The sequence below is a fragment of the Sorex araneus genome, chromosome 5 (assembly GCF_027595985.1).
Source record: "Sorex araneus isolate mSorAra2 chromosome 5, mSorAra2.pri, whole genome shotgun sequence".
Lineage (NCBI taxonomy): Eukaryota > Metazoa > Chordata > Mammalia > Eulipotyphla > Soricidae > Sorex > Sorex araneus.
Genome location: NC_073306.1, coordinates 113,632,879 through 113,658,816, shown reverse-complemented (window position 1 = coordinate 113,658,816; position 25,938 = coordinate 113,632,879). Strand labels below are relative to the sequence as shown.

The following is a 25,938-nucleotide window of genomic DNA, read 5'->3' as shown; positions in this document are numbered from 1 at the left end:
GGCTTGTGATTCCCGATGGCTCCTATGAGACATTAGTTGGGACACTTTTCTCCTCTCTACTCCCTGGTTGCTTTCCACTCCCACGGCCGTTAATGATGGCGTGTCCATCCTCATCTTCGCAGGAGCCTCTCCGTGCGCTCTTCGGTCACATCAACCGCATGAGCACTGAAGTTCTCCTCCTTTGTGGATGTTGACTTCAGGTTGCCAAAGTAATTATAATTAGTGACAATATTGCCTGTAATAATTTTTATAGCTCAGGTGAAATGAGTCTTATTAGTGAGTGGCCCACAGGCCATCAGTGACACGACCGGCTTCTAACTATACTGTTCTCTGAATCTGTGCTAAAGTGTATCGATCTCGTTTTCTGTTTCTGAGTTGTGAAACTAAGTCACCTGGGGCCCGAGAGATAGCACTGTGGGTAAGTCACTGGCGTTGCACACGCCAACCCCAGTTCAAACCCTGACACCTCATATGGCCTCCTGAGCCCCTCTAGGAGTGACCCCTGAGCACTGCCAGTGTGTCCCAAACTGCCCCCTAAACAGTCTGATTCACACGAAGCCTCACCTATTGTTGAGGCCACTGGACTTTTTTTTACTAGTACTTCTTGCTTTACATCCCTACCAGGATCAAACAGTATGTTCCTAAAGACACGTGTGTCATGTTTCTATTAAGTGGACAGCCATATTATTAAAAACAAGTGTTAATCGAGTCACAGATGGTTGATCTTTGATTCCTAACTTGTATGGTCTTTCCAAAAATATCTTTGGTTATTTTTGTTGCCACTTAGCAAGATTTCATTTACCAAACATTTGCTTTCTCTGAAATAAATCATTTGCTGCGTTTTAGAGAGTTTTTACTGTCAACTACACTTCTAAAATCCCCTTTTTATCACCACTTACTAACTCCATAATCTTGAGCAAATTACTTAACTTTTCTGAACCTTAATTTCTTATCCATAGGCCTCACAGAATTGTTATGAGAATTAAATGAGAGATTTGTGAAAGTGGTTTTTAAACTGTAATTTGACATACAGTTGTAAGGAGGTACCAGAGGCAAGTTTTATTGTAGCTTTGATATAGTTTTATTAAATAATGGCTTTTGGTTATGTTTATTGTTTTATTTACTTGTTTGGGAAGGTGTTAAAATCAGGCAGCCTGTAAACCATAGGCAGAATTAACTGGATTGATTTTCTTTTTTTTTTTTTAAATTTGGTTTTGGGGGCCACACCCGGCAGTACTCAGGGGTTACTCCTGGCGGGGATGATATGGGGTGCCAGGGAATCAAACCCTGGTCAGGTCATAGAAGGCAAGTGCTATGCTATCTCTTACCTGCTGTGCTATCTCTCCAGCCCCCTGGATTGAGTTTTGGTACACTAACTCCTGGCTTTGTGCAGGGAAAGAGAGGAGGAGACATTTCTCCTCCCGCAGCCCGTCCCTGGCCAAGGTTTCTCTGCAGCCTGGCTCCCATGTGTGTGAGCAGACAGCGTGTGCTCGTGCACGGGGGCTCGTGCCCTGGCTGAGCTCACACGGACTCTCGCTCTGGCTGCTGTGCTCGGCTTTCCCGTGCCTCCTCTCTGCTCGCTCCAGGCTCAGATCCTCTGTGCGCCACCCTCTGCCCTCTTCTTCCCGGCTCCCCAAAGCAGGGCTCGGCAGACCCTAGGGTCCTGCTAGTGATTCTTGGCCAGGTGGGCCAGTGGTGGCCCAAAAAACTGAAAACAGAACAAACGGAGCCAGGGAGATGAGTACACTTTAAACTTCCAGTGCGTTTCAGCCACGGTCCGTGCCAGTATGTATGAACGTACCTTCTCTGCAGAGAAGTAAATTAATAAAAAACGCAAAGCTGCAAAGCTTTAACTCTCATTCATGTCCCTAGTCTCTAGATTTTTTTTTCTTTTGGCTTTCAGAGGTAAGCCCCTACCTTCTTTTCACTATCTTCTTTTATTGTTTTTAATTTGAATTATTTGGCTGTGGAAGGGCCCACCCAGCAGTGCTCAGGGCTTTCTCCCAGCTCTGTGCTCAGGGGTCATTCCTGGTGGGGGTCTGGGGACCACCTGGGGTGCCAGGGGCCATCTTGCCCACTGGGCGATCTCTCTGGCTGCATTTTATTAGTGTTTTAATCTGGAGTATGTTGGTGGGCCTGGCTCTTCGGCTGGGGAGGACCCGGGGCTCCGGGTGCTGCTTTCTTCAGGAGCAGCTTCTTTCTCTGAGCTGGCAGAGGGCCGTGGAGCAGCCTCGGCGGAACTGCGGCTCTCGGTGGCCGAGAGCACCCTGGGTGGTTGAGTGTCTGGTTTTGTGCGGTTGGTGTCTCTAAAATATCAAGAAGTTATTTGGGAAATCACAATCAGCAGGACCCCTGCTCAGCCCCTGGCCGGTGAGAAGGCAGCAGGAACAGCCACGTGTCCGTGTGGTGGGCCCAGGCCGGGCTCCTGAGCCCAGCCACCTGTTTGTGCTGTCTGCGGGCTCTTGGCCTTCCACATGGCACAGAGGTGCTGGCATAGGGTGGCACTGCCATTGCGGCAGAGTCTGCTAGGGACGGTGCTGCCCCAGGCGCGGGGCTGGACCATGCAGAGGTTCGCACTGCCTTACTTTCACTTGTTTTTTCTGGACTTGGGCTTTGCTCTTTTTTTTTTTCCTTTTTTTTTGGGGGGGGGGGTCACACATGGAGATGCCCGAGACTCACGGGTGGCTCTGCTTTCGGAGTTGATTCCTGATAGTGCTCACGGGATCATATGGGGTGCCAGGGATCAAACCTGGGTGGGTTGTATGCAAGGCCTTCCCTGCTGAGCTGCCACTCCAGCCTCTCTTGTTCATTTCCAGTTGTTCGTTGAATAGGTTTATATGTATTCTTAGGAATTGGTCAAAACCATCAAAACAGCCTATCTACTGATTAATAAAAAGTATAATGCTCCTCATTGTAGAAAACAATTCAGAGAAGTATAAACATGAAATCAACTATCACTTATGAGTTAAATAGCACTGTTAGCATTTTGAAGTATTTTCTCCTGGTTTTTTCTATATCCATACTTTTAAAAAAATCATAAAAATACATAATATTGGTTCCAATTTTCACTTTGATAATTTTCTAGTGTGATATTTTTAATGACAGTATAACTTTCCATCAGGTGTGTGTAGTCACAAAAGGGCAGCGGGGCTCTATCTCTCCTGCCACCCGTGTTCCGTAGTCTCACACTACCTCCCCCACCCCAGGGAGGTTGATGGCGATGGGCAGGTGAAGGAAGGAAGGAACAAGTGCCAGGCTGGTTGCCAGGCTGGTCAGTATCAGTTGCAGTTTATTCCAATCTCCATTCCCCTTCTGCTTCTGTCTCGCAGCTCCCTCGGTTCTTACAGTCTTTTTATATAGCAATCACATAGGGTGGTGACACAAAGGTGGGTCGGAACATTTAACAAATTAACAAAGAGAGGTAAGACCACTCCTCAAGGACAAAATCTCATCTGAGGAGATTACTCCAGATTACTAGGGGATCCACTCAAGGGTTGGATCCAAACAAGGGTGTGTCGCTTTCTTCCTTCCTCAGCTAGTAATCCACTTAAATAGTTGTAGTAAATCTACTTCTAATATTTCTAGCAATGTCATTCTGTATGAGCACATTAAGAGATATAATCTTAAAGTTTGGTTCTTCCTGAGGACATCTCACTATACATTCCAGACCACAGTCCTCAGGCCAGGGATCTTCCTAACCCCAGCAGGGTCCTAGTCTCGTCATTACCTTTGGATCATGACAGCAGTGTCCATGATCATGCCCTCAACCTATAGTTGAGTATTGTGGCGCTTTGGCCTGGCCCATTTCGATGCCAGGGTAGCTCACAGCTTGCCCTGCGTTCATTCCGTCCCTCGTTGGGACCCTGCTTTTGGGGTGCTAGGAGCTAAGGCCACTGAGTCGAGAAAGCAGATGCCCGGGAGTAAAATTATTGGAGTCAATCAACTCCCAGGTTACAAGAACATAATATTAACTGTCTTCCTGTGTCCATACAGAAAGGACATTGCTTTAAGGTAAACTATGCAAAAATCAATATTTAATTTACAATACAAATTCAATGTCCTAGAAGGATCTGATCTTACAAGTTAACAGAATCTGATTAGGGGAAAGGTGATTAACTGGTTGGGGAGGAGAGCACAGAGAAGAGTTTACAGATAAGCAGAGGGATGGGAGTGTCCTCAGAGCGCTTAAACCTAAGCTCCCTGTGGCATGGGAAGAAGGACAAACCAAACCAAACTAAAATGTTTAGAGCTATACTCCAACACAGGTGAATCAGTCCTTTTAATTCAGCATTTTCCATTTCTAGATGTTTATATTGATTGCAGTTTCTAACCAAAATAAATTCCAAATAAATAGAACATTGCAAATTGTCTTTAAATTCTCTTAGTTTGATTTCTATATTTTTCCAGTGGATAGACTGAACCATTTTAAGGTCCCTGGAACGTATGTCGCTAGATGGCTTTCTTGACGTTTGGCCAGCCGGCACCAGCAGCCGGTCTTACTCCGTCCTGGGGCACTGTGAGCACATCTGCAAGGCCTGGTCACTTGTGACACACGCCATCCTGTTTCTGCCCCCTTTTGAACTGTTACATTCTTGTAATCTTGTGTTTCTTTGTATTTCGTGGGTCTTGCTCCTGGTGGGCTGCTAATGATGACATCCCGATGAACTGGGCAGATGGGAGAGATTAGTGGCCAACCACCTCTCACCCAAGGGGAAGAAACATCTTTGAAATGGGGAAACTTCTGCTCTTGAGGCCAACCCTTGTTTTTACAGGAAAGCAGGTGCTGAGGTGCTTTTAAGGATGTGTTGACTCCTCAGTGGTAAATTCATGGCAGACTGTTCCCTTTGTTCTTTGTTTAGGGTATGAGTTAGAGAAGTCCCAACTTCATCATCTGCAGCCAGATTTTTAGGGCCTCAGACATTTAGGGAAGAGAGAAGAGAATCCAGGTAGGAGTGACCCATGTGAGTTAGGACTAAGCTCTTTTGCCCCAACATTTCCCCTCATAGTTCTCAGACTGCACACATGAAGCTTTGTTATTATTTTTTGTTTTTACCATATTTTATACTATATTCTGCTAAATATATTTTGAAGAGAACCCATTTTTGTTTGTTTGTTTATTTATTTATTTTTTAATTGAGTCACCGTGAGAACAGTTACAGGGCTTTTAGGATCGAGTCTCAGTCATACTATGCTCAAACACCCATCCCTTCACCAGTGCACATGTTCCACCACCAGTAACCCCAGCATACCCCCCTTTCCACTCCCCCTCTGCCTGTGTGGCAGATGATTTTCACTTCACTCTTTCCCTACTTTGATTACATTCAGTTTTCGACAGGAAACTCACTATCATTATTTGGAGTTTTCCCCCAACAGTCAGACCTGTTGGAATGGCATCGTTAGATTGTATGTTTTCTATTGTTGGTAACAAAGAGCATATGATGTTGCACGGTTGAGAAAGCGGCCGCCCAGATTTGGAATTCTGGTATTAAGTCCAGAGGTATTTCTGCCAGCAGCCACTGCATTCCGAGATTGGTTTCTGTGGCACTGGGATCATGGCTGTTCAGGAGCAGAGGAGCTGTACATGGACGACCGCTCGGGGTCTCATTTGCGCCGAAGGCAGGGCCGGAGAACCCATTTATTGACAAAAATAGACTTATTTTTACTTTTGAAATATTCTGTTATTACCTTTATTTTGTGGGATGTAGTAATATTGCTTCTTTTTTAAAAAATTTTATTTTTATAAAGTTGTTCACAATAATTGATTACATTCAGTATTTCAACACCAATCCCACCACCATTACACCTTCCCACCACCGTTATTTTGATGTGTTCCACCACCGCTCAAGTCTGCAGATGCAAGATAATTTATTTTGTATTGCTTGTTATGAATGTTATAAGATGTCTCTAAGGGCCTATCTCACAGTGATTCAACAAAAAGAAAAAAAAGTAAAAACATATGAGATGTTGTGGGGTGCTCCTGGATTTTTAAAAATTAATAAAATTGGGGTCTGGAGCCATCCCTACAGCAAGCTGCTTGGTTCTGAGATTCATTTGTGAGTCTTTGGACCGTGGCCATTAATGTGCTTAAATGGTACCCAGAGGCAGTTAGTGGGCGTGACAGCCAGGACCCAGGAAGGGTGGGCAGGGAAATGAGTCCCAATCCCCTGAGACCCGGTGTTTTCAGTCATTGGTCCTGCATACCTGCGTTTTTCAGTGAATTTACTCTCTTACGTGGGGTCCCAGGATGTGGAGATCGGCCGTGAGGGCGGTGGCGATTGGTTTCTGGAAGTTAAAAATAGACTTATTTTTAAAAGGAAATTTATCACTGTGTGAATGGAAAACCCATTTACCAATATTATTTGCATGCATTGAAGAATAACCTTAAAAAGAGGGCCAGAGCGATAGTATAGCGGGTAGGGTCTTTACCTTGCACACAGCTGACCCAGGTTTGATCCCTGGCATCTCATGTGCCCCCCCTTGCATTCCTGAGTGCAGAGCCAGGGGGAACCCCTGAGCATCTCCATTTATGGCCCCAAACCCAAATAAACACAGGAGAGGTCTGGGAGATAATGCAGTGGGTATGGAAACACTGGGAGAGGCCTGGAGATAGACAGTACTTGCCTTGTTATGCAGTCTAGACAGATTCGATCCCCGTCATCATGAATAGTTCTGAGCCTTGCTAGGAGTGAGCCTTTTGAGCACAGAGCCAGGAGTAATCCTTGAATACAGCCAGGTGTGGCCCCCAAACCAAAATAAATAAGCTGTGAAAACTAATTGGATATTTCCCTTTTTTCTTTTGTTTTAGAAGCCATATCCAGTGATGCTCAGGGTTTATCCTGGCTCTGCATTCAGGAATAACTCTTGGAAATGCTTGGGGAACCATATGGGCTGCCAGGGTTTGAGCCCAGGCCAGGCACGTACAAGGCAAATGGTTTACTATCTTTCTATCCCCAATCTTTTTTTTTTTTTAATTTTGTTTAAACACGGTGGTTTACAACATTGTTTACGATACAGTTGTAATGGGCACTCAGTGTTCCAGCACCAGTCTTCACCAGAGTGACCTCCCTCCACCATTGTCCCCATTTTCCCAACCAGCTGCAAGCCTGTCCCATTAGCATGCACAGAATAATTTCTTTTATATTGCTTATTACAACTAAATGGCTAATGAAATTATCAAAAATACTTCCATAAAAGAAAATTTGTGAAAATTATTATATTTTACCATGGGGTCATTAAGTCCTGGTCTGTGGGTTTACTAAGCTGTTTTGTTGCTAGTTGAGCCTTCTGTGTTACTGTTTTCATTTACTGAGCTTAGTTGGCTTCCATGTTACTTTCCCATTTGATGGCTGTGTTCTTACTGGGATGGCACCATTGTGAACTTTTTGGTGTTGTGTGGCCGTATGCCCCCATGCAGTCCAGAAACCTCAGGGTCTGTAGCGTTGGGCTGATGATTGGCGTGGCAGAAACTGTAGCATGTGGGCATTGCTGCCGGGGTTTCTGGAAGTTTCGGGGGTAGGGAGAGGATGCCAGGACCCACTCTGAGAAAACCTCCAAGTTCCAGCCTGAAAACCAGAGTACCTGGAGTTTTGGCAGTTTGTCTCCACAGAGATTAGTCGTGAGTCAGGGGAGTTGGGCTTCTGTCCAGCCCCAATCTTAATAAATTCTAAGCCAGATTCTGTTGTTTGCAAATGCATTAACCTTGAAGCTTCTCTTAAAATGCTTAAAGTAGCCTTAAAAGACAGAGTAGAGGTAAACTAAGACTGTCTTCTCGAAGCTAGTAGAATAAGATAGAAGTGACTTGTTCATTTCTGAACTCAGAATTTAATGCTTCATATGTGGAATACCTACTATTGCCTGTGGATCATGCCCCACTCCAAGGAGTGCTCGAGTTTGTTTTGTCGTAAGAAATTAGCCTGAATTCTCAGTAAGCTGACCCACCAAAGATTTATTTCTTGCTCATCCTAATGCTCCTTTCTTAAGCTTCATCAAAGAACGGTCAAAAGTCAATGCAGTTCCTCTGAAGAGTAAGAAGGCCTCCAGTTTTCACGAATTTGCCCGGAATACCAGCGATGCTTGGGACATTGGTGATGATGAAGAAGAGGACTTTTCCTCCCCTTCTTTTCAAACTCTGAACTCAAAAGTTGCTTTGGCAGCTGCAGCCCAAGTTCTGGAAAACCACAGCAAGCTACGGGTGAAGCCAGAACGGTCCCAGTCCACAGCATCGGACGTCCCCGCAGGCTACAAGGTCATCAAATCCAGCAGTGATGCCCAGCTGTCGCGGAATTCCAGTAAGTCCCACTGCTTCCCTCTCAGCAGAGTGCATTTCACTCATTCGCTTGTTTGCCCAGGTACTCGTTGATTGATTTTTGGACCTCTGCTCAGATCCCTGGCTCTGCGCCCATGGATCACTCCTGGCGGGACTCGGGTGACCACATACGGTGCCTGGGATGGAATCGGGGTCAGCCACCTGTGAGGCCGGTGTCCTACCCACTGTGCTACCTCACAGGCATTTCTCCTGTCCCTAAGGGCCAACACTGCCTGCCAGGCGCTGTGCTCCCTGGAGAGAGTGGGCTGTGGTGCTGGTCGGTTTGACGGGGTTGGATACTCTGTCCGTTGCCGTGTCGAATGCGACCCAGAGGGCCTTTATGGAAGTCAGTTGCTCTGAGCTAGAGGGGCAGTGCCACCATCCTAGCGGAGGCTCAAACAGCAGACTGAGAGATGAGAAGGGCAGCAGAGGCCTGCTGGGGCCCGGAGCATGTCCGGACTCGGCTCCAGGCAGACTTTCCGATTCTGCGCTCAGGAAGCTCTACTCTCAGGCCCCCGAAGTCATGCCCCGTAGCCGACTTAGAGCCCACTGGCAGTGCCCCCTCAGCCAGGGTCTGGTGGCTGGCCTGCAGTCGGTGCGTGGTCAGGCGTTTGCCTGCCCTCCTGGGAATCCCTGGGCAGAGGCGCTCCTTGCAGCACAGACTGTTCCCAGGCCCAGGGTTACACGTAGGTTTCCCTTCCCTGTGTCCGACCTGAGGCAGTTGTTCTCCGTTGGCTACTTGTGCTGGTGGTCACCATTTCAGTCTTCTTGTGAGTGCTGCTTTTTAGGGTCCACAGAGGTCAGGGATGTGACATAGTCACAGAAAGATGTCAGAATTTACTGTTGTTGTGTTTTGGGCGGCCTTGTCCAGCAGCACTCAGCACTTGCTCTGGCTTCATGCTCGGGGGTGACTCCTGGCAAGTCTGGGGGACCGTATGAAGTACCAAGGGTCAGACCCGGGTTGGCCACATTTAAGGCAGATGACTCACCTGCTGTACTGACTTGACAGTCAGAATTTTAAATTGAGTCTATTTGGGACAATAAAACAGTCACGGCTTTTAAATGAGCAGACCTAAGGTAACATCTCAGCGCTCACCTAGAAATTATTTAACCTCTCAACCGCAGTTTACTCTCCAGTACAGTCGTCACAAGCCCCTACCAGATGTTGGAAGCCTCCAGTCAGGTGCTCACACGGTGCCTGGCATGGGGGAGCCCCCCATGTGGGTGCTCAAGTGCTCATTTCCCCAAGTGCTAGTTCAGGAGTTCTGGCACCTGGTGTGGGTTCGGTTTGAAGCCGTGCTAAGTTCTGGCCAGACCCCTGTGGAAGGGGGAGCCGGGGAGGCAGGGAAGTGCCCTGGGGCACACGGGCAAGAGGTCACAGCTGGGCTTCCAGAGGGCAGCCTCCACCTCCTGTCGTTTCTCTGCTCTGCTCAGCACTGCCTGCGCCTGTGGCCCCTACACTCAGCTCAGAGGAACCAGGTTAAGGGAGAAAGAAAACAGTAGCCTTCACAAGGGGCTCCAGGAGGGCTGGAGTCTGACGACCGAGTCACGGCCAGACTGGGGAGCGCAGGCGCACGGGCGGCAGGGCTGTGGGCTCAGCCGCCCGTCTCTGCCTCCCCTCGCAGGTGACCCCTGCCTGAGGAACCCCCTCCACAAGCAGCAGTCCCTCCCGCTGCGGCCCATCATCCCCCTCGTGGCCCGCATTTCCGACCAGAATGCCTCGGGGGCACCTCCGATGGCTGTGCGCGAGAAGACGCGGCTGGAGAAGTTCCGCCAGCTTCTCTCCAGTCACAACACGGACTTAGGTGAGTGCTGGGCCTGGGCCCTGAAGGTCGGGCTCCTGCTGGCTGGACCCACGCGAGACCCGGGTGCTCTTACTCTTCATTCTGCCTTCTTTTACTTTTCCAGCGTCTCCTGGCCTGGTGCCCACTGCAGTGACACGCAGGTACCAAGTGAGAAGTGCGCGGCGAGGACCTAGGGCAGATAGGCAGGGCGGCGTCCTGGCTGTAGGCGCTGGCGCAGCTCTTCCGGGGGATTCTTCCCGACCCCCAGGCCTACTGGCTGGTCGCTCTTCCCCTCTGCCTCTAACGCCGCGCCCCCAGCCTGACCTCGCATCACGCTGCTCAGGGCTGTGCGGGGCTTTTCCCTGTGCTTGCCAGTCACAGTGGTGGCGGGCACTGCTGTTCACGGCTGGCTACCCGGTGTCTGTGCGAAGGGCTGATCCAGCAAAGCTGTTGTGTGTTTGCAGATGAACTGAGGAAGTGTAGCTGGCCAGGAGTTCCCAGGGAGGTCCGGCCTGTGACCTGGAGGCTCCTGTCGGTGAGTGCGCCCTCTCAGCCCTGCCTACCCAGTCCGCACGTTTCCTGGGCATGGGTGTCTTCCGGGCCTGCGAGGCCGCCAGGCGTGCTCCCACGGGGCCACTGTCCTTATTGCTGTGCCGACAGGCTCAGTCTCTCCCGCGTTTCCTCTCACACGTGAACTCGCACACGCCACTCTGTCTCTCTTGGCTCTGGGGAGGAAGGACACGGCCTGGCTGGGAGATCCCACACTTGTCGGGGCTTGTCCCACTTTCCCTTTCATTAGGTTGAAACCCGCCTTGCCACGCTGAAGAGTGATAATGGGTTGCTGAGGCAGCTGAGCTAGTGTGCCAGCACTGTGCCAGCCTCTCAGATGGGAACTGGGAAGGGCTGGGAATTCATTCATTCAGCGAGGCAGGATCTGCTGAGGGCCTGCTGCTCCCCAGGCTCGGTGCCAGGTGCTGAGAGGGCATAGGGAAATGCAGCCGCCCAAGTGCCGGCCCCCAGCACCCGCTGGGAGACCTGGTCCAGAAATGGGAGCGGAGCGGCTGCCCTCCTGCCCGCACCCAGCCCAGCCCCAGCCAGGCCCCACCAGGCCTGAACACTCTGAGACGTGGATTCGCCGAGAATGGAAGTGGGGGTGGAGATGTGGGGCCCGAGAGTGGGCTCTGCACCAAGGCTAGCAGAGAGGGGCTGCCGCCAGGCACCGTGGGCCTGGTCGCTGCAGTGTCCTATTGCAGGTTCCGTCCAGCTTCCCGAACACGCAGCTCTGGACAGGACCCTGGAAAAGCCTGTCGAACCGGCCCTCGCTTCTCCAGGCTGCCTCCGGGCTGCACAGAGAGCGCCTTCTCCCTGTGCTGGGCAGAAGCCCCAGGGATGTGGCCCCGCCTTGGGCCCTGCTCCCTCCCCTTGGCCCCCCAGACCCACTCGCAGTGCTCTGGAGGGCTGGTGCCATGGGGGCAGCTGGCCTTGCTTCAGTGCCCAGGGGGTCTCACTGCCTGGGCGCAGGCGGACGCTGGGTGGCCCGGCCACAGGGGAACCTGCTCTTGTCTCCGTGGCCGTTTCCTTCCCTTTCCTTCAGTGGGTTCCCAGCCACTGTTCAGCTGAAGTAGAAGCACAGGGCTCAGGACTCTGGCATCTGTGCCCACCTGACAGCCCTCCGGCCCGCAGGGCTACCTCCCGGCAAACACGGAGCGGAGGAAGCTGACGCTGCAGCGGAAGCGGGAGGAGTACTTTGGCTTCATCGAGCAGTATTACGACTCTCGGAATGAGGAGCACCACCAGGACACCTACAGACAGGTGAGGGCTCTCCGCACACCTACAGACAGGTGAGGGCTCTCCCCGCACACCTACAGACAGGTGAGGGCTCCCCACACACCTACAGACAGGTGAGGGCTCTCCGCACACCTACAGACAGGTGAGGGCTCTCCCCACACACCTACAGACAGGTGAGGGCTCCCCACACACCTACAGACAGGTGAGGGCTCCCCGCACACCTACAGACAGGTGAGGGCTCTCCCCACACCTACAGACAGGTGAGGGCTCCCCACACACCTACAGACAGGTGAGGGCTCCCCGCACACCTACAGACAGGTGAGGGCTCTCCGCACACCTACAGACAGGTGAGGGCTCCCCACACACCTACAGACAGGTGAGGGCTCCCCGCACACCTACAGATAGGTGAGGGCTCTCCGCACACCTACAGACAGGTGAGGGCTCTCCGCACACCTACAGACAGGTGAGGGCTCCCCGCACACCTACAGACAGCTGCAGCCTCTCCGCACACCCACAGACAGGTGAGGGCTCTCTCTCTTGTCACCTACAGACAGCCTCTTCTGACATGCACAGACAGGAGCAGCCTCTTCTGACACGCACGAACAGGCGCAGTCTCTCTCGACACTCACACACAGGTGCAGTCTCTCTCGACACTCACACACAGGCGCAGTCTCTCTCGACACTCACAGACAGGCACAGTCTCTCTCGACACTCACAGACAGGCGCAGTCTCTCCCGACACTCACAGACAGGCACAGTCTCTCTCGACACTCACAGAAAGGCGCAGTCTCTCCCGACACTCACAGACAGGCGCAGTCTCTCTCGACACTCACAGACAGGCGCAGTCTCTCTCGACACTCACAGACAGGCACAGTCTCTCTCGACACTCACAGACAGGCGCAGTCTCTCTCGACACTCACAGACAGGCGCAGTCTCTCCTGACACTCACAGACAGGCGCAGTCTCTCTCGACACTCACAGACAGGCACAGTCTCTCCTGACACTCACAGACAGGCACAGCCTCTCTCGACACTCACAGACAGGCGCAGTCTCTCCCGACACTCACAGACAGGCACAGCCTCTCTCGACACTCACAGACAGGCGCAGTCTCTCTCGACACTCACAGACAGGCGCAGTCTCTCCCGACACTCACAGACAGGCACAGCCTCTCTCGACACTCACAGACAGGCGCAGTCTCTCTCGACACTCACAGACAGGCGCAGTCTCTCCCGACACTCACAGACAGGCACAGCCTCTCTCGACACTCACAGACAGGCGCAGTCTCTCCTGACACTCACAGACAGGCACAGTCTCTCTCGACACTCACAGACAGGCACAGCCTCTCTCGACACTCACAGACAGGCGCAGTCTCTCCTGACACTCACAGACAGGCACAGCCTCTCTCGACACTCACAGACAGGCGCAGTCTCTCTCGACACTCACAGACAGGCGCAGCCTCTCCCGACACTCACAGACAGGCACAGCCTCTCTCGACACTCACAGACAGGCGCAGTCTCTCCCGACACTCACAGACAGGCACAGCCTCTCTCGACACTCACAGACAGGCGCAGTCTCTCCTGACACTCACAGACAGGCACAGTCTCTCTCGACACTCACAGACAGGCACAGCCTCTCTCGACACTCACAGACAGGCGCAGTCTCTCCCGACACTCACAGACAGGCGCAGTCTCTCCCGACACTCACAGACAGGCACAGCCTCTCTCGACACTCACAGACAGGCGCAGTCTCTCCTGACACTCACAGACAGGCACAGTCTCTCTCGACACTCACAGACAGGCACAGCCTCTCTCGACACTCACAGACAGGCGCAGTCTCTCCTGACACTCACAGACAGGCACAGCCTCTCTCGACACTCACAGACAGGCGCAGTCTCTCCTGACACTCACAGACAGGCACAGTCTCTCTCGACACTCACAGACAGGCGCAGTCTCTCCTGACACACACAGACAGGCACAGTCTCTCTCGACACTCACACACAGGCGCAATCTCTCTCGACACTCACACACAGGCGCAGTCTCTCTCGACACTCACAGACAGGCGCAGTCTCTCCTGACACACACAGACAGGCACAGTCTCTCTCGACACTCACACACAGGCACAGTCTCTTCTGACATGCACAGACAGGCACAGCCTCTCTCGACACTCACAGACAGGCACAGCCTCTCTCGACACTCACAGACAGGCACAGTCTCTCCCGACACTCACAGACAGGCACAGTCTCTCTCGACACTCACAGACAGGCACAGTCTCTTCTGACATGCACAGACAGGCACAGTCTCTCTCGACACTCACAGACAGGCGCAGTCTCTCCTGACACACACAGACAGGCACAGTCTCTCCTGACACACACAGACAGGCACAGTCTCTCTCGACACTCACACACAGGCGCAGTCTCTCTCGACACTCACACACAGGCGCAGTCTCTCTCGACACTCACAGACAGGCGCAGTCTCTCCCGACACTCACAGACAGGCGCAGTCTCTCTCGACACTCACACACAGGCGCAGTCTCTCTCGACACTCACAGACAGGCGCAGTCTCTCCTGACACACACAGACGGGCACAGTCTCTCTCGACACTCACACACGGGCACAGTCTCTCTCGACACTCACACACAGGCGCAGTCTCTCTCGACACTCACAGACAGGCACAGCCTCTCTCGACACTCACAGACAGGCACAGCCTCTCCTGACACACACAGACAGGCGCAGTCTCTCCCGACACTCACAGACAGGCGCAGTCTCTCTCGACACTCACAGACAGGCACAGCCTCTTCTGACATGCACAGAGAGACGCAGCCTCTCCTGACACACACAGACCAATGCAGCCTCTCCTGACACTCACACACAGGTGCAGCCTCTCCCGGCTCTCACAGACCGATGCATCCTCTCCCACTGCCCTTTTCCTTACTGGGCACAGCTTTCTCGGTCTCCTGGCTCCCCGTCTCGACTGTGGCACGTGTGTGTGGAATGAAGTGCACCCCAACCTGCTCTTTCTCTCTCCAGCCTGCAGCTCTCATGTTAGTTGTCTAAACTCGGTTCAATTCTCTTGGCTGTTTTTTTGTTTTGTTTTGTTTTTGTTGTTTTTTGCTTTTTGGGTCACATCCGGCAATGCACAGGGGTCACTCCTGGCTCTGCACTCAGGAATTACCCCTGGCAGTGCTCAGGGGACCATATGGGATGCTGGGAATCGAACCTGGGTCGGCCGAGTGCAAGGCAAATGCCCTACATGCTGTGCTGTCGTTCCAGCCCCCGGCATACGTCTGTTTTGTGGCCCCTCAGATTTGAGTGCAGCTGCAGCCCCCAGGATGTCTGTGAAATCCCACCCACGGTGGAGGGTGGAAACGCAGATTCACACTCGGTGGGTTTTGAGGCGAGACCTCGCTTTCCACAGCTCCCGGGGAAGACGAGGCTGCTGCTCTACAGACCCGACAGCTGTGCGGTGACAAGTACGGGGTGGAAGACGAGTCTCTTAGCGGGGCATCAGTGTCCCCTTCTGATCTGGGCAGCTACGGCACCTGCCTAGCAGCCGCATCTGTCCATCCGTCCATCATTCTGTCTGCCTCTTTGCACCCACTGTGACAGCCAGAGCCCAGGAAGGTGCCTGGGAAGTGGGTCTGCTGGCTGCCCGGGGCAGGTGTGGAGCCCTGCAACCAGGCGGCCTCTGGCCACTGGCACAGCTCTCAGGACTGTACACTGGGAGCCCCCTGGTCTGAGCCAGCCTAAGTGACTGCATCAGCTACAGAAGTGGGACTTTCAGGCCAGCTCTGGGGGGCTTGCTCCCCCGCCAGCCCCTCCGACTTCCCCGTCCTGAGCAGCGCCTTCTCCGGCTCCCTGCTTGCTGAGGTCCGTAGCTGCCGAGCGCTTTCTGCTCGGAGGCTCTCATGCACGTTTCCATCTGGCACTCAGAGTGTCAGCCGGAGGGGGAGTGGCAGCTGGCCTGCCTGGGCCGAGACGCCCAGGCTCTGTGATGGGCACTGTTTATTCTGGGAGGCTTCCCCAGGCCACTCCTCAGGAAACACACCCATGCGACTTTGTGCGTGCGTGTGACAGCCAGTTCTCTCTGACAATTCAAGCAGACTGCTCGCACACTCCCTGGATTCTTGGTGTTTAAGAAAGAACTCTGCAGGGCCCAGAGAAACAGCACAGCAGGTAGGGCATTTGCCTTACACGCGGCCGACCCGGGTTCGATTCCCAGCATCCCATATGGTCCCCTGAGCACTGCCAGCAGAAGTGATTCCTGAGTGCAGAGCCAGGAGTAACCCCTGTGCAATGCCGGGTCTGACCAAAAAGCAAAAAAAAAAAAAAAAGAAAAAAGAACTCTGCAGAAGAATACCCTGACACTCATGGTGTTTGGACGTGACTTCTCTCTTCCAGATCCACATCGACATTCCCAGGACAAACCCTCTCATTCCATTGTTCCAGCAGCCGCTTGTGCAGGAGGTGAGGGACATTTGACTCGGGCCCCTGAGACCTTCCTGAGCGTGCCGGCCCCAGCTCGAGCTCGGAGGGAGACCGTCTGGAGCCACAGCGGGCTGGCTGCACTCTCCCTCGGCCCAGAGCGCGAGGGCATTCGAGGAGCAGAGTGGCCAGCGGCGTCCAGGAGGATCTGTGCCCTCACAGCTGCACAGCAGCCTGGGAAACAGCCTCCACGGTGCCACTGGGACTCTGCTCCTCTCCTGCTCCAGAGCCGGGCAACTGCTCACTCCTTTGCGCCATTCTTCCTGAGAGATCTCTGTCGGCAGGTCTCTCTGTCCCCACTCCCGCCACATGTGCCACTGCCTCTGCCATCTCTCTGGCCTGGCCACTAGGGTCCTGAGGCCCCGTCAGAGCCACTGTGAAGCTTGGGCCCCAGGAAGTTAGTGCGTGTTTGTGGAGGGTGTAGGGTGGCAAGCTTAGAGGACCTAGTGAAAATGGGCGTATGGCCGAGTGGGACAGGAATAAAAGATGCCTCTTTCTGGTCTATGCCTCTGGTCTCTCGTGGTGGACATTAGGTCCTAGAGGCTTTCCGAAGAAGGCTGGCTGGTTCCTGTGTTTCAGAATTCCCGGCTGTCGGAGCCCGTAAGATGTGGCCCATTTGTTTTCCTATCCCAGAGATGGTCCAGGTTGTATCCTGGTTTGTTAGGTGACTTCCTGTATTTGTGGCAGTCACTGGTTCTTAGTCATCTGCGTGAGAACTAAATCTAGAGCTCCCTCCAGCTCAGGGTGGGGTCTGGAGAAAGGTCAGAGGAACACTTCCCTTCGAGATGGAGAAAGATAATAGAACTCAGATGTTCTGATAATCGTGTTCCTGGAAATAGAGAAGCAAATGAGTGTGGTGGTCAGAATAGGTTCTTTTAGGTTCTTTTTGTGGTTCTTTCTGTGTATTTGTCCTCTCCTTTTCCTAATTTTATATCGCAGTAGATACTACAGTGAACAGGGTGCAAAGTGTCGAGAAGCTCCCGGCTTGAGAACTGTTCCTGTTTGCATCTTGTTCCCTTTGGTCCGCAGTATTAGAAATTGTCCTAACGTTTCTGAAACAGTCCTGAGATAAGGGTGAGGGAGTGGGCGTATTCCCTGATTTAATTGCTATGTCCTATTTCTTCTCTCCCCAGATCTTTGAAAGAATCCTCTTTATCTGGGCTATCCGACACCCTGCCAGTGGCTATGTCCAGGGAATTAATGACCTGGTCACTCCGTTCTTTGTCGTCTTCCTCTCAGAATATGTGGGTAAGAAGCAGAAGTGCCAGCTGAATAAGCTTTAGCTCTTTCTTATCTGTCATTGGTTTTCCCAGAAGGCGTATCTCGCAGGAACAGAGCCATGACATTCCCGTACACACAACTAAGCCTGTTAAAGCAGCAGCATCTGTCTTTTTTCTGGGGTCTATCACAGATCTCACCTAAAAAGATCACTTTGTCACAGAGTGGACAAATTCAATAGTTGGATTCTTCCATAAATAGGAAGCTTGATGGTTTACTTGAGATTAGAATCCTTTTGCGCTTGTCTCAAACACAGTCCCTTCTTGATGAAAGCTGGAGTTTTCCTTTGCACACCAGGCCATCTTATTTCAGCGCACACCATTAGTGTAGAAGCAGGACATGGACACAGAGGAGGGAGCCTGTGGCAAGGAGCCCAGCCCCCGTGGGCAGTATAGAGTGGGCCAGGGTTAGTTCCAGGGCTATGGTCGCTCCCCCGTTTTCCTGACCGCTTGTAGCCCAGCCTCCCCAGCCGGCCTGAACAAAGCAGAGTCGGGGAAGTGCAGGTTCCTGTGCGTGTCCTTCTGGCACCGAGTCCCTGGTGTGGAGGGTCCCAGGAACGCCCGTCTGCCATGGCCTGTGCTCTCCTCCTGTAGGAACCAGAGCACTGACGGGGTTGAAACCCTTCCACCTAATTCCCATTTTACAGATGGGTTGTCCCTCCTTGGGGCTGCAGAGTTGGAGCTAGAAGCCCTTTCTCTCCGCTCGGGGTGGGGATTCTGTGGTTCTGTGGGAGGAGGGCAGCAAGCCTTGGACTCGAGCCTCAGGGCCTCCCCGGGCGGGTCACACAGCTGCCTCCTCTGCCGTCCCTGCACTGCATGGCTCCAGGACCACTGGGAGCACCCCTCGCACCCCAGACACGTCTCTAGACGAACAGTCTCACTTGCTTCATCTCCTCGAGGATTTCTGTTGGGCTGCTGGGTGATGTCTTGGTTCTTCATGGTCCCGTCTCAGGTTAAGGGAACCGGCTGAAGCTACCTCATTCCCCTTCCATGACAGCTCCCAGGTCCCGCTGGGGAAGGGTGGGGGGTTGAGTTTGTCAGGTGATCCCAAGCAAAATGAAGACTAGATAAAATTTAGCTACAGAAAGCATAAAAATTAAGCTTTGGCCAGAGGACTTTGACTATTTTCACACAAAGAGGTTAAGTTTGAGGCTACTTAATTCTGTGACGAACTTCATTAAGAGAAGAGCATCTGGGGGCTGAAGCAATAGCACAGCGGGGAGGGTGTTTGCCTTGCACGCGGCCGACCTGGGTTCAATTCCCAGCATCCCATATGGGCCCCGAGTACCACCAGGGGTAATTCCTGAGTGCAGAACCAGGAGTGGCCCCTGTGCATCGCCAGGTGTGACTTAAAAAGGAAAAAAAAAAAAAAAGAAAGAAGAGAAGAGCATTTAATCTGTTGGGATTTGGGGGTCACTTCTTACGACAGTATATGAAATACCTGTAAAGTAGTATTCCAGAATGGACTTAGGAAGGTATTAATCCATTCATCAATCTGCATTTGAAGCCTAAATGCTAAGCAGAAATCTTTTTCTTTGGTGGGGGCACACCCACTGGTACTCAGAATGTACTCTTGGCCCTGCGTTCAGGAATCACTCCTGGCAGTGCTCAGGAGACCACACCGGATGCCGGGGATCCAATCTGGGTTAGTTCCATGCAAGGCAAATGCCCTCCCCGCTGCACTACCCTGGCAGGAAGTCTTGTCATAGTGTCATGCCGTCAGAAATCAGCCTCAGTGGCCTTGTACTATTTCCTCATTTTGTTAGCTGCCATCTGCACTTCGCTCCCGGTTTTCCTTTCCTTTCTGTAGACTACTTCCACGAGTGCCTCCATCCCCTCAGCTCCGTGGGGGCACCTCCTGCCCTTCTTTGGGACCTGTCTCGGTTACATTCTGGTTTCCCTCTACAGCAGATGACTACAGATTCCAGATCTTTTCACCTCAACCTAGACCTGAGAAAATGGAGCCTGTTCATTTGCTTTCGGAACATTTATATTATGTTAAGTTTCAAACCTGTGAAAGTAGGAACAAAACAGTACCCAAAATTTCCCTCTATTTATCACCTTCCAGTAGCAGCCAGTTTTGTTGTTTTAGTTTTCTGTTGTTTGGGTCACACCCAGTGATGCTTGTGGGTACTCCTGGCTCTGCACTTAGGAATCACACCTGGAGGTGCTCAGGGGACTGTGTAGGACGCCGGGGATGAAACCTGGGTCAGCCGTGTACAAGGCAAACGCCCTCTCCACTGTGCTATCACTCTGGCCCCCAACCAACCTTGCTTTATCTGTATCATTAGCCATTCTCTCCTTCGTCAACTTTGTGAATTATTTAGAGGAAAATCTCACCATGCAGCACCATATAATTTCATCCATAAATTATGGATGTGATCATTTGAAGATTGTATCTAGACTGTAGAGTCTGAAAGGAGCCCCTGGCCGCAGCACAGTGATTACATCTGAAGAGCGTAGCTGGGCTGGGAGGCAGTGGGGGGGTCTGGAACTCGTGTGCCCAACCCCAGTGTAACTCCGGGTGCCTCTGGCACACTCAGCTCCCAGCATCATGTGCCCAGGGCCAGGGGCTTCCTGGAAACCCCTGTGTACCCTTGGGTCCTCGCATTGAGCCACCCTGTTGGCCAGGGACCCATCGGGAGCACAGCCTGGAGCGGAAGGAAAGCTGTACCGGCCTAGTGTATTTTAGTGAACAGTCTGTGTGCAAACCATCCTGATTTTTGTATCTACATTCGACAGGGTCTTGTTTGTTTGGGGGCCTCACCTGGTGGTCCTCGGGGTCTGCGTCCAGCTCAGTGTGCTCTGGGGACCCTGTGGTGCTGAGATCAACTCTAGGCCTCCTGCATGCAGAGCCCAGCCTTAACCGCGGTGCATGCCAGGCCCTGCTAAATCATACCGTGAGGTCTGCTCTCCCCCTGCCTGGCGGGGCTGCGGCCCCTCTGTTTGCCAGCGTGGCAGCTCGGCCATCACTTCAGCCGGGTCTCCACTGCCACACTGGTGGGATTGTCTATCTTTTCTTTTGTGATCTGCTTATCCAAATCTTACACATAAAATCTTTTTTGTTTTCTATAGGGTTATTGGTCTTACTATTTTGTGAGAGTGTTTTATAGGTTAGACATGCATCCTCCATATGACGTGCTAAAAATGTTAGGTTGAACCCCATTTACCCTCAAAATATTTAACCAGTTTTGATTTTTTGTTTGTTTGGGGTTTGGGCGGAGCCAGGGGTCCAACCCATGGCTTCACATAACCAAACTGAGTGTTCTTCCTCTGTGCTGTACCCTTAGCTCTTCAGCCTCCCCAGTGGGAATTTTATTTTACTTATTTTTGGTTTGGGGGCCACACCCAGCAGTTCTCAGGGCTTACTCCTGGCTCTGTGTTCAAGGATCACCCTCGCTGGGGCTTAGGGTACCATGTGTGATGCTGGGGATCGAACCTGGGTCAGCCGGTGCAAGACAAGCTCTACATACTGTACTACCTCTGCAGCACCCAAATAGGAATTGTATGGGATTTTCTTAGGGTTAGCTTTTTTATTGGGAGGGGGGGCGTGGTACAACACCCATCAGTGCCCAGTTCTTACTCCTGCCTTTGTTCTCAGTGATCACTCACTCTGGGATACAGGGGTCAAACCCAGGTCAGCCCCATGCAAGGCAGCTGCCCTACCTGCTGTGCTATTGTTCTGGTCCCTTGAATTTTACATGACTTAACCTGTAATTTTTCTCCCAGGCCAACACTTATCTTTTTATTTATTTTTAAAATTTTATATATTAAAATATATTTATTAAAATATATTTTATGGGGGCTGGAGCAATAGCACAGCAGGTAGGGCATTTACCTTGCACGCGGTCGACCCGGGTTCGATTCCCAGCATCCCATATGGTTCCCTGAGCACTGCCAGGGGTGATTCCTGAGTGCAGAGCCAGGAGTAACCCCTGTGCATCGCCGGGTGTGACCCAAAAAGCAAAAAATATATATATGTATATATGTACATATATATACTTTTTTTTAAATATATTTACTTCATTTCATAGATACATCAGCTCCTGCATTTATGGACAAATAATCTCATCCATACTCCGTGTTTTGAGACAGTTCCTTCCTTGCAAATCATTCATACCATAGTGGTATATTTAATTCCAGTGCCCAGACTTCCCCAAAATAAAATCCAATTCCTAGAATATCATCTCACCTATGATATTGTTTGGGTGCCCACAGAGTGTGTTACTAAATCCTACACAGGCCCCCCAGAAGAAATGGCCACCAGGTTCAGTGGTTCTTGGGTTCAGTTAGAGTCCAGTACCATATACTCTAAGACGTGCAATTCCACCATCTGAAAAAGAAAAGATACCTCTGTTGTTTCATTCTTCAAAAGTATCTCTTAGAGGATCACAAACTACAGAGCCCCTGTCCCTCCCTGCTCTATTGTTCAAATGTATCAGCCCATTGTTCCAGAATATTTGCATTTGCCAGTCTTTAGCACAAGAATAATTTTCTCAGCTCTCCTAAAGATTGGACTGGAGCGATGATAGCATAGCGGGTAGGCGGTAGACTTGCACGCAGCGGACCTGGGTTCGATTCCTCCATCTCTCTCGGAGAGCCCGGCAAGCTACCGAGAGTATCCCACCCGCACGGCCGAGCCTAGCAAGCTCTCTGTGGCGTATTCCATATGCCAGAAACGGTAACAAGTCTCACAACGGAGACGTTACTGGTGCCCGCTCGAGCAAATCGAGATGAACAGCAGGACGACAGTGTATCAGTGCTAATTAATGTGCCCATTCACCAGGAACTGACTGGGCTCCTCTGTGCCGGGTACTGGAGTGGGTCCACAGCAGGGTGGTGCTGGGAGAGAGCCCAGGGCAGGCGCCTTCCTGGTGTGGCTGCACCAGTGACTGCCCTGGGCTCCCTGCCCATGGTGGTCAGCAGGGCTGCTCTGCCGCGTGGAGCTCCTCCCTCTGGGGTGTGCGGGACATGCCTCCCCTCTCAGGCCCGGGTCCGGCATTTTGCTCAGGACGCCCATCCTTCCTGCCTTTCCTACTCGGGTACTGCACAGATGCTCTCCCATGTTTTCTTTTAAAGTTTTTATGGTTTTGTTTTGGCCCTAGTGTGAAGGTTCCATTAGTGATCTCTTTCCTGTGGGAGGTAGTTGGTATTTCAGGCTGCAGTTGCGGTGGGTATTGTTCCAACACCGTTTATAAACAGTACCTTATTTCTTCGCACACATGAAATTCCTCTCCAAGACTCAGTAATGGAAATTCTTTTCTTTGCCTGGTTCTACCTGTTTGTCCCACATTTCACTGCTTCTAAGTAAGTAGCACACAGCTTGAGTTTTTTGGTTGTTTGTTTTTTTTTTTAATATTTTTTAGCTTTTATAGTATGTTTTATTTTATGCCAGGGTTGTTCTCATTCATTATACTTTTAAAAAAATTGTTTTGGCTCTTCTCCCAAATGAATTTTAGATTCAGTTTGCCAAACTTTAGAAGGTAGGGAACCCTTTATACTTTTTCTTGAAGTAAATTGATAAACTAAAAAATTTTATAACGTTTTTAGTGGGTTGTAATTAGTATATCATACAATTCACTCATTTGAAATATTAAATCTGGGGCTGGGGAGATGGTGCCAGTGGTAGCGTGGCTGCCTGAGACCCGCAACCCCCTCTCTGCGCCGAGTGGCCCCTACCTGCCCCCTCCAAAAATGATTGTTCAGTTTAGGTCTTTGGTTTGTTTGGTGGCCACACCGGATGGTGCTGAGTGCCTGCTCCTGGCTCTGCGCTCAGGGATGATGACTCCTGGTGGGCTCAGGGGACCATATGGGATGCCAGGGATTGAGCCCAGATTGGCTGCGTGGAGGCACTTGCCCTCCATGCTTGCTTTCTCTTCAGCCCTAGGGTAAAGACTTTCACATGTACAATAACCATCCTTGCAGCTAGTTTTATCACAGTCTCTCCAAAAACAAGCCCTCTTCCCTTAGGGCTCACTCCTCCACTTCCTCTCTAGCAGCCACTGATCCATTTTCTGTCGTGATGAATTTACCTTTTCTGGAAATCTCCTCTAAAGGGAACCGTACGGTATGTGGAAATTTGTGTGTGGCTTCTTTCCCTTTGGCCTTTTCTCTCTCTCTCTCTCTCTCTCTCTCTCTCTCTCTCTCTCTCTCTCTCTCTCTCTCTCACACACACACACACACACACACACACACACTGCTTATTAAAGTTTGGTAGTCATTTTTTAGTTACAATACCATGATTTCAAAGTTGTTTATAATACAGTTGCTTCAGGCATTTATTGTTAAAACACCACCAGTGTGACCGTCCCTCCGCCAATATCCCCAGTTTCCCTCCCAACTCCAACTTGCCCCCTTAAGCACATAAACAAACTTACTTTATATTGCTTGTTCTAACAAAACTTAAATGGCAAATACATGATCAGAAAATAAATCAGTAAGAGCCAATTTCTGATTGCTACATAGTTTTAACTTATGTAAATACAGAAATTAAACCATTTAATACAATATAATAAAATACTTGTTCTTATTTATTTAAATAAGTTTTCAACTCTGGAATTTAAAGTATATTGCATTAAATTTTATTTTATACTTGGATCACATTGTGGTAATCATAATGTCTTACTGTCATTAATAAAGCTTTAAAAAGATTCCATGCTAATATATTTTGGAGTTTACATGAAATAGGTAAGGCTTTCATATCACTGTATCACTGTCATCCCATTGATCATCGATTTGCTCCAGTGGGCACCAGTATTGTCTCCATTAGTCCTAGCCTTAAGATTTTAGCAGCCTCTGTTTACTCATTCTTCCCAGTGGTGGAGGCTCTTTCAGGGTAAGGGGAATGAGACCCATCATTGTTACTGTATTTGTCACATTGACTACACCATGGAGAGCTTGCCAGGCTCTGCCGTGCAGGCAGGATGCTCTCTATACTTTGTCAGGTTCTCCGAGAGGGAGAAGTAGACTAATAGAAGTTGTGCAGCCACAAATGTGGCCACGTGCTTCCGGGAGCTTTGTTTTATAGTCTCTGGATCTTGGCCGTTGATGGGATTACATGCCCCCCCCCCCAGCATTTTGTGGGTGTGGCTGCCAAGCTACTGGAAAATGGGGGATCTGGGTGGAGAAGGCTTACATATGTTAAAAAAATTTTTCACCTACACTTTACATAAACATGGTTTACAAAGTCATTCGAGACAGCTATTACAGGCATTCAGTATTCCAACCCCAGTCCCACCACCGCCACTTTCCCTCCCCATTGTCTCCAGTTTTCTCACCACCCCTCAAGTCTGCCCCATAGCAGGCCACAATAACTTATTTTGCTTTGCTTGTTATCAATAATTTGCTAACAGAATGATCAAAAAGTGTTTCCATAGAGGAAAGTTAGTATAAGCTGTTATATCTCACCATGGAGACTTTAAGTCCTTGTCTGAGGGATTACCGAGATGTTGTCCCAGGTCAAACCTTTTGTGTTTCTATTTTGTTAATTGAGATTGGTGATTGGTTGTCTTCTGTGTTCCATCTCATCCAGTCTGGTTGGGTGCTACTGGACCATCAGTGTTGTAGAGTTTGGAGATGTCCAAGGAAATCCAGAGTGTTTAACTCAGTGTCTGCCTTGGGGTGTGGGTGTGACTGCCGGAGCTTTGGGAGGGACAGGGAGGAGGGAGGGGCCCATCCTGACTCCAGGAAGCCTGGAGATTTCAGCCATGTACCTGGACTTTGGGCAGGTTGATTTTTCAGTGAGACTTGATTCTGAGATGGTGGGGTTCAGCCAGAGACCTGGTGGTGATTCGCAGTCTGGTTGTGTGTGGCTGCCAGGGCTCTGTTGAAGCGGGAGCTGGGCTGGCCCCCCCCCACACACACACACACACACACTCGGGGTGCTCCAGTTGTCTCAGCCATGAGTGGGTGTCCAAACATATTTTTTTTTGCAGCTAATTGATCTCTTAGGAGATTTATTTGAGTCTCTGGATCAAGACTGATAGATGGACTTCCACGCCGCTGGAGGTGGCTTGTCCCTGTGGTCAGCAGGACTCAGTACAGCACTCCTCTTTATGCTCCAGCATCCCGTGCCATCACGGACCACGGTTCACTTATCCATTAGCTGATGGAAGATTTTAAGTTTTAAAGAAATCGGGCATAGAGACTCTTCCCCTTCGGTGCCTTTCTTCAGCACAGATAGAATGGTATTTGTGGCGCTGATGAGCACTTCTCTCCGGGTACCAGTGCTGTGCTTCTGTCCCTTCTGTAAAACTGAGTGGTGCCGTGACAGCTGAGGCTGCTGCTGTGAAGGACTCCGGGCTGTG

General features: G+C 50.9%; 1 protein-coding gene across 2 annotated transcripts in view; it reads left to right on the top strand.

Annotated features, from left to right (window-relative positions):
- TBC1D22B (TBC1 domain family member 22B) overlaps positions 1-25,938 on the top strand; it is a 70,799-nt gene that overhangs the window by 22,529 nt on the left and 22,332 nt on the right. For both annotated transcript variants that reach the window (XM_055137967.1, XM_055137966.1), the window contains 6 exons: positions 7,981-8,288; positions 9,931-10,110; positions 10,554-10,624; positions 11,773-11,901; positions 16,272-16,337; positions 17,489-17,603. In XM_055137967.1, coding sequence (XP_054993942.1) covers positions 7,981-8,288; positions 9,931-10,110; positions 10,554-10,624; positions 11,773-11,901; positions 16,272-16,337; positions 17,489-17,603 — 869 coding nt within the window. The remainder of the gene's footprint in view (positions 1-7,980; positions 8,289-9,930; positions 10,111-10,553; positions 10,625-11,772; positions 11,902-16,271; positions 16,338-17,488; positions 17,604-25,938) is intronic.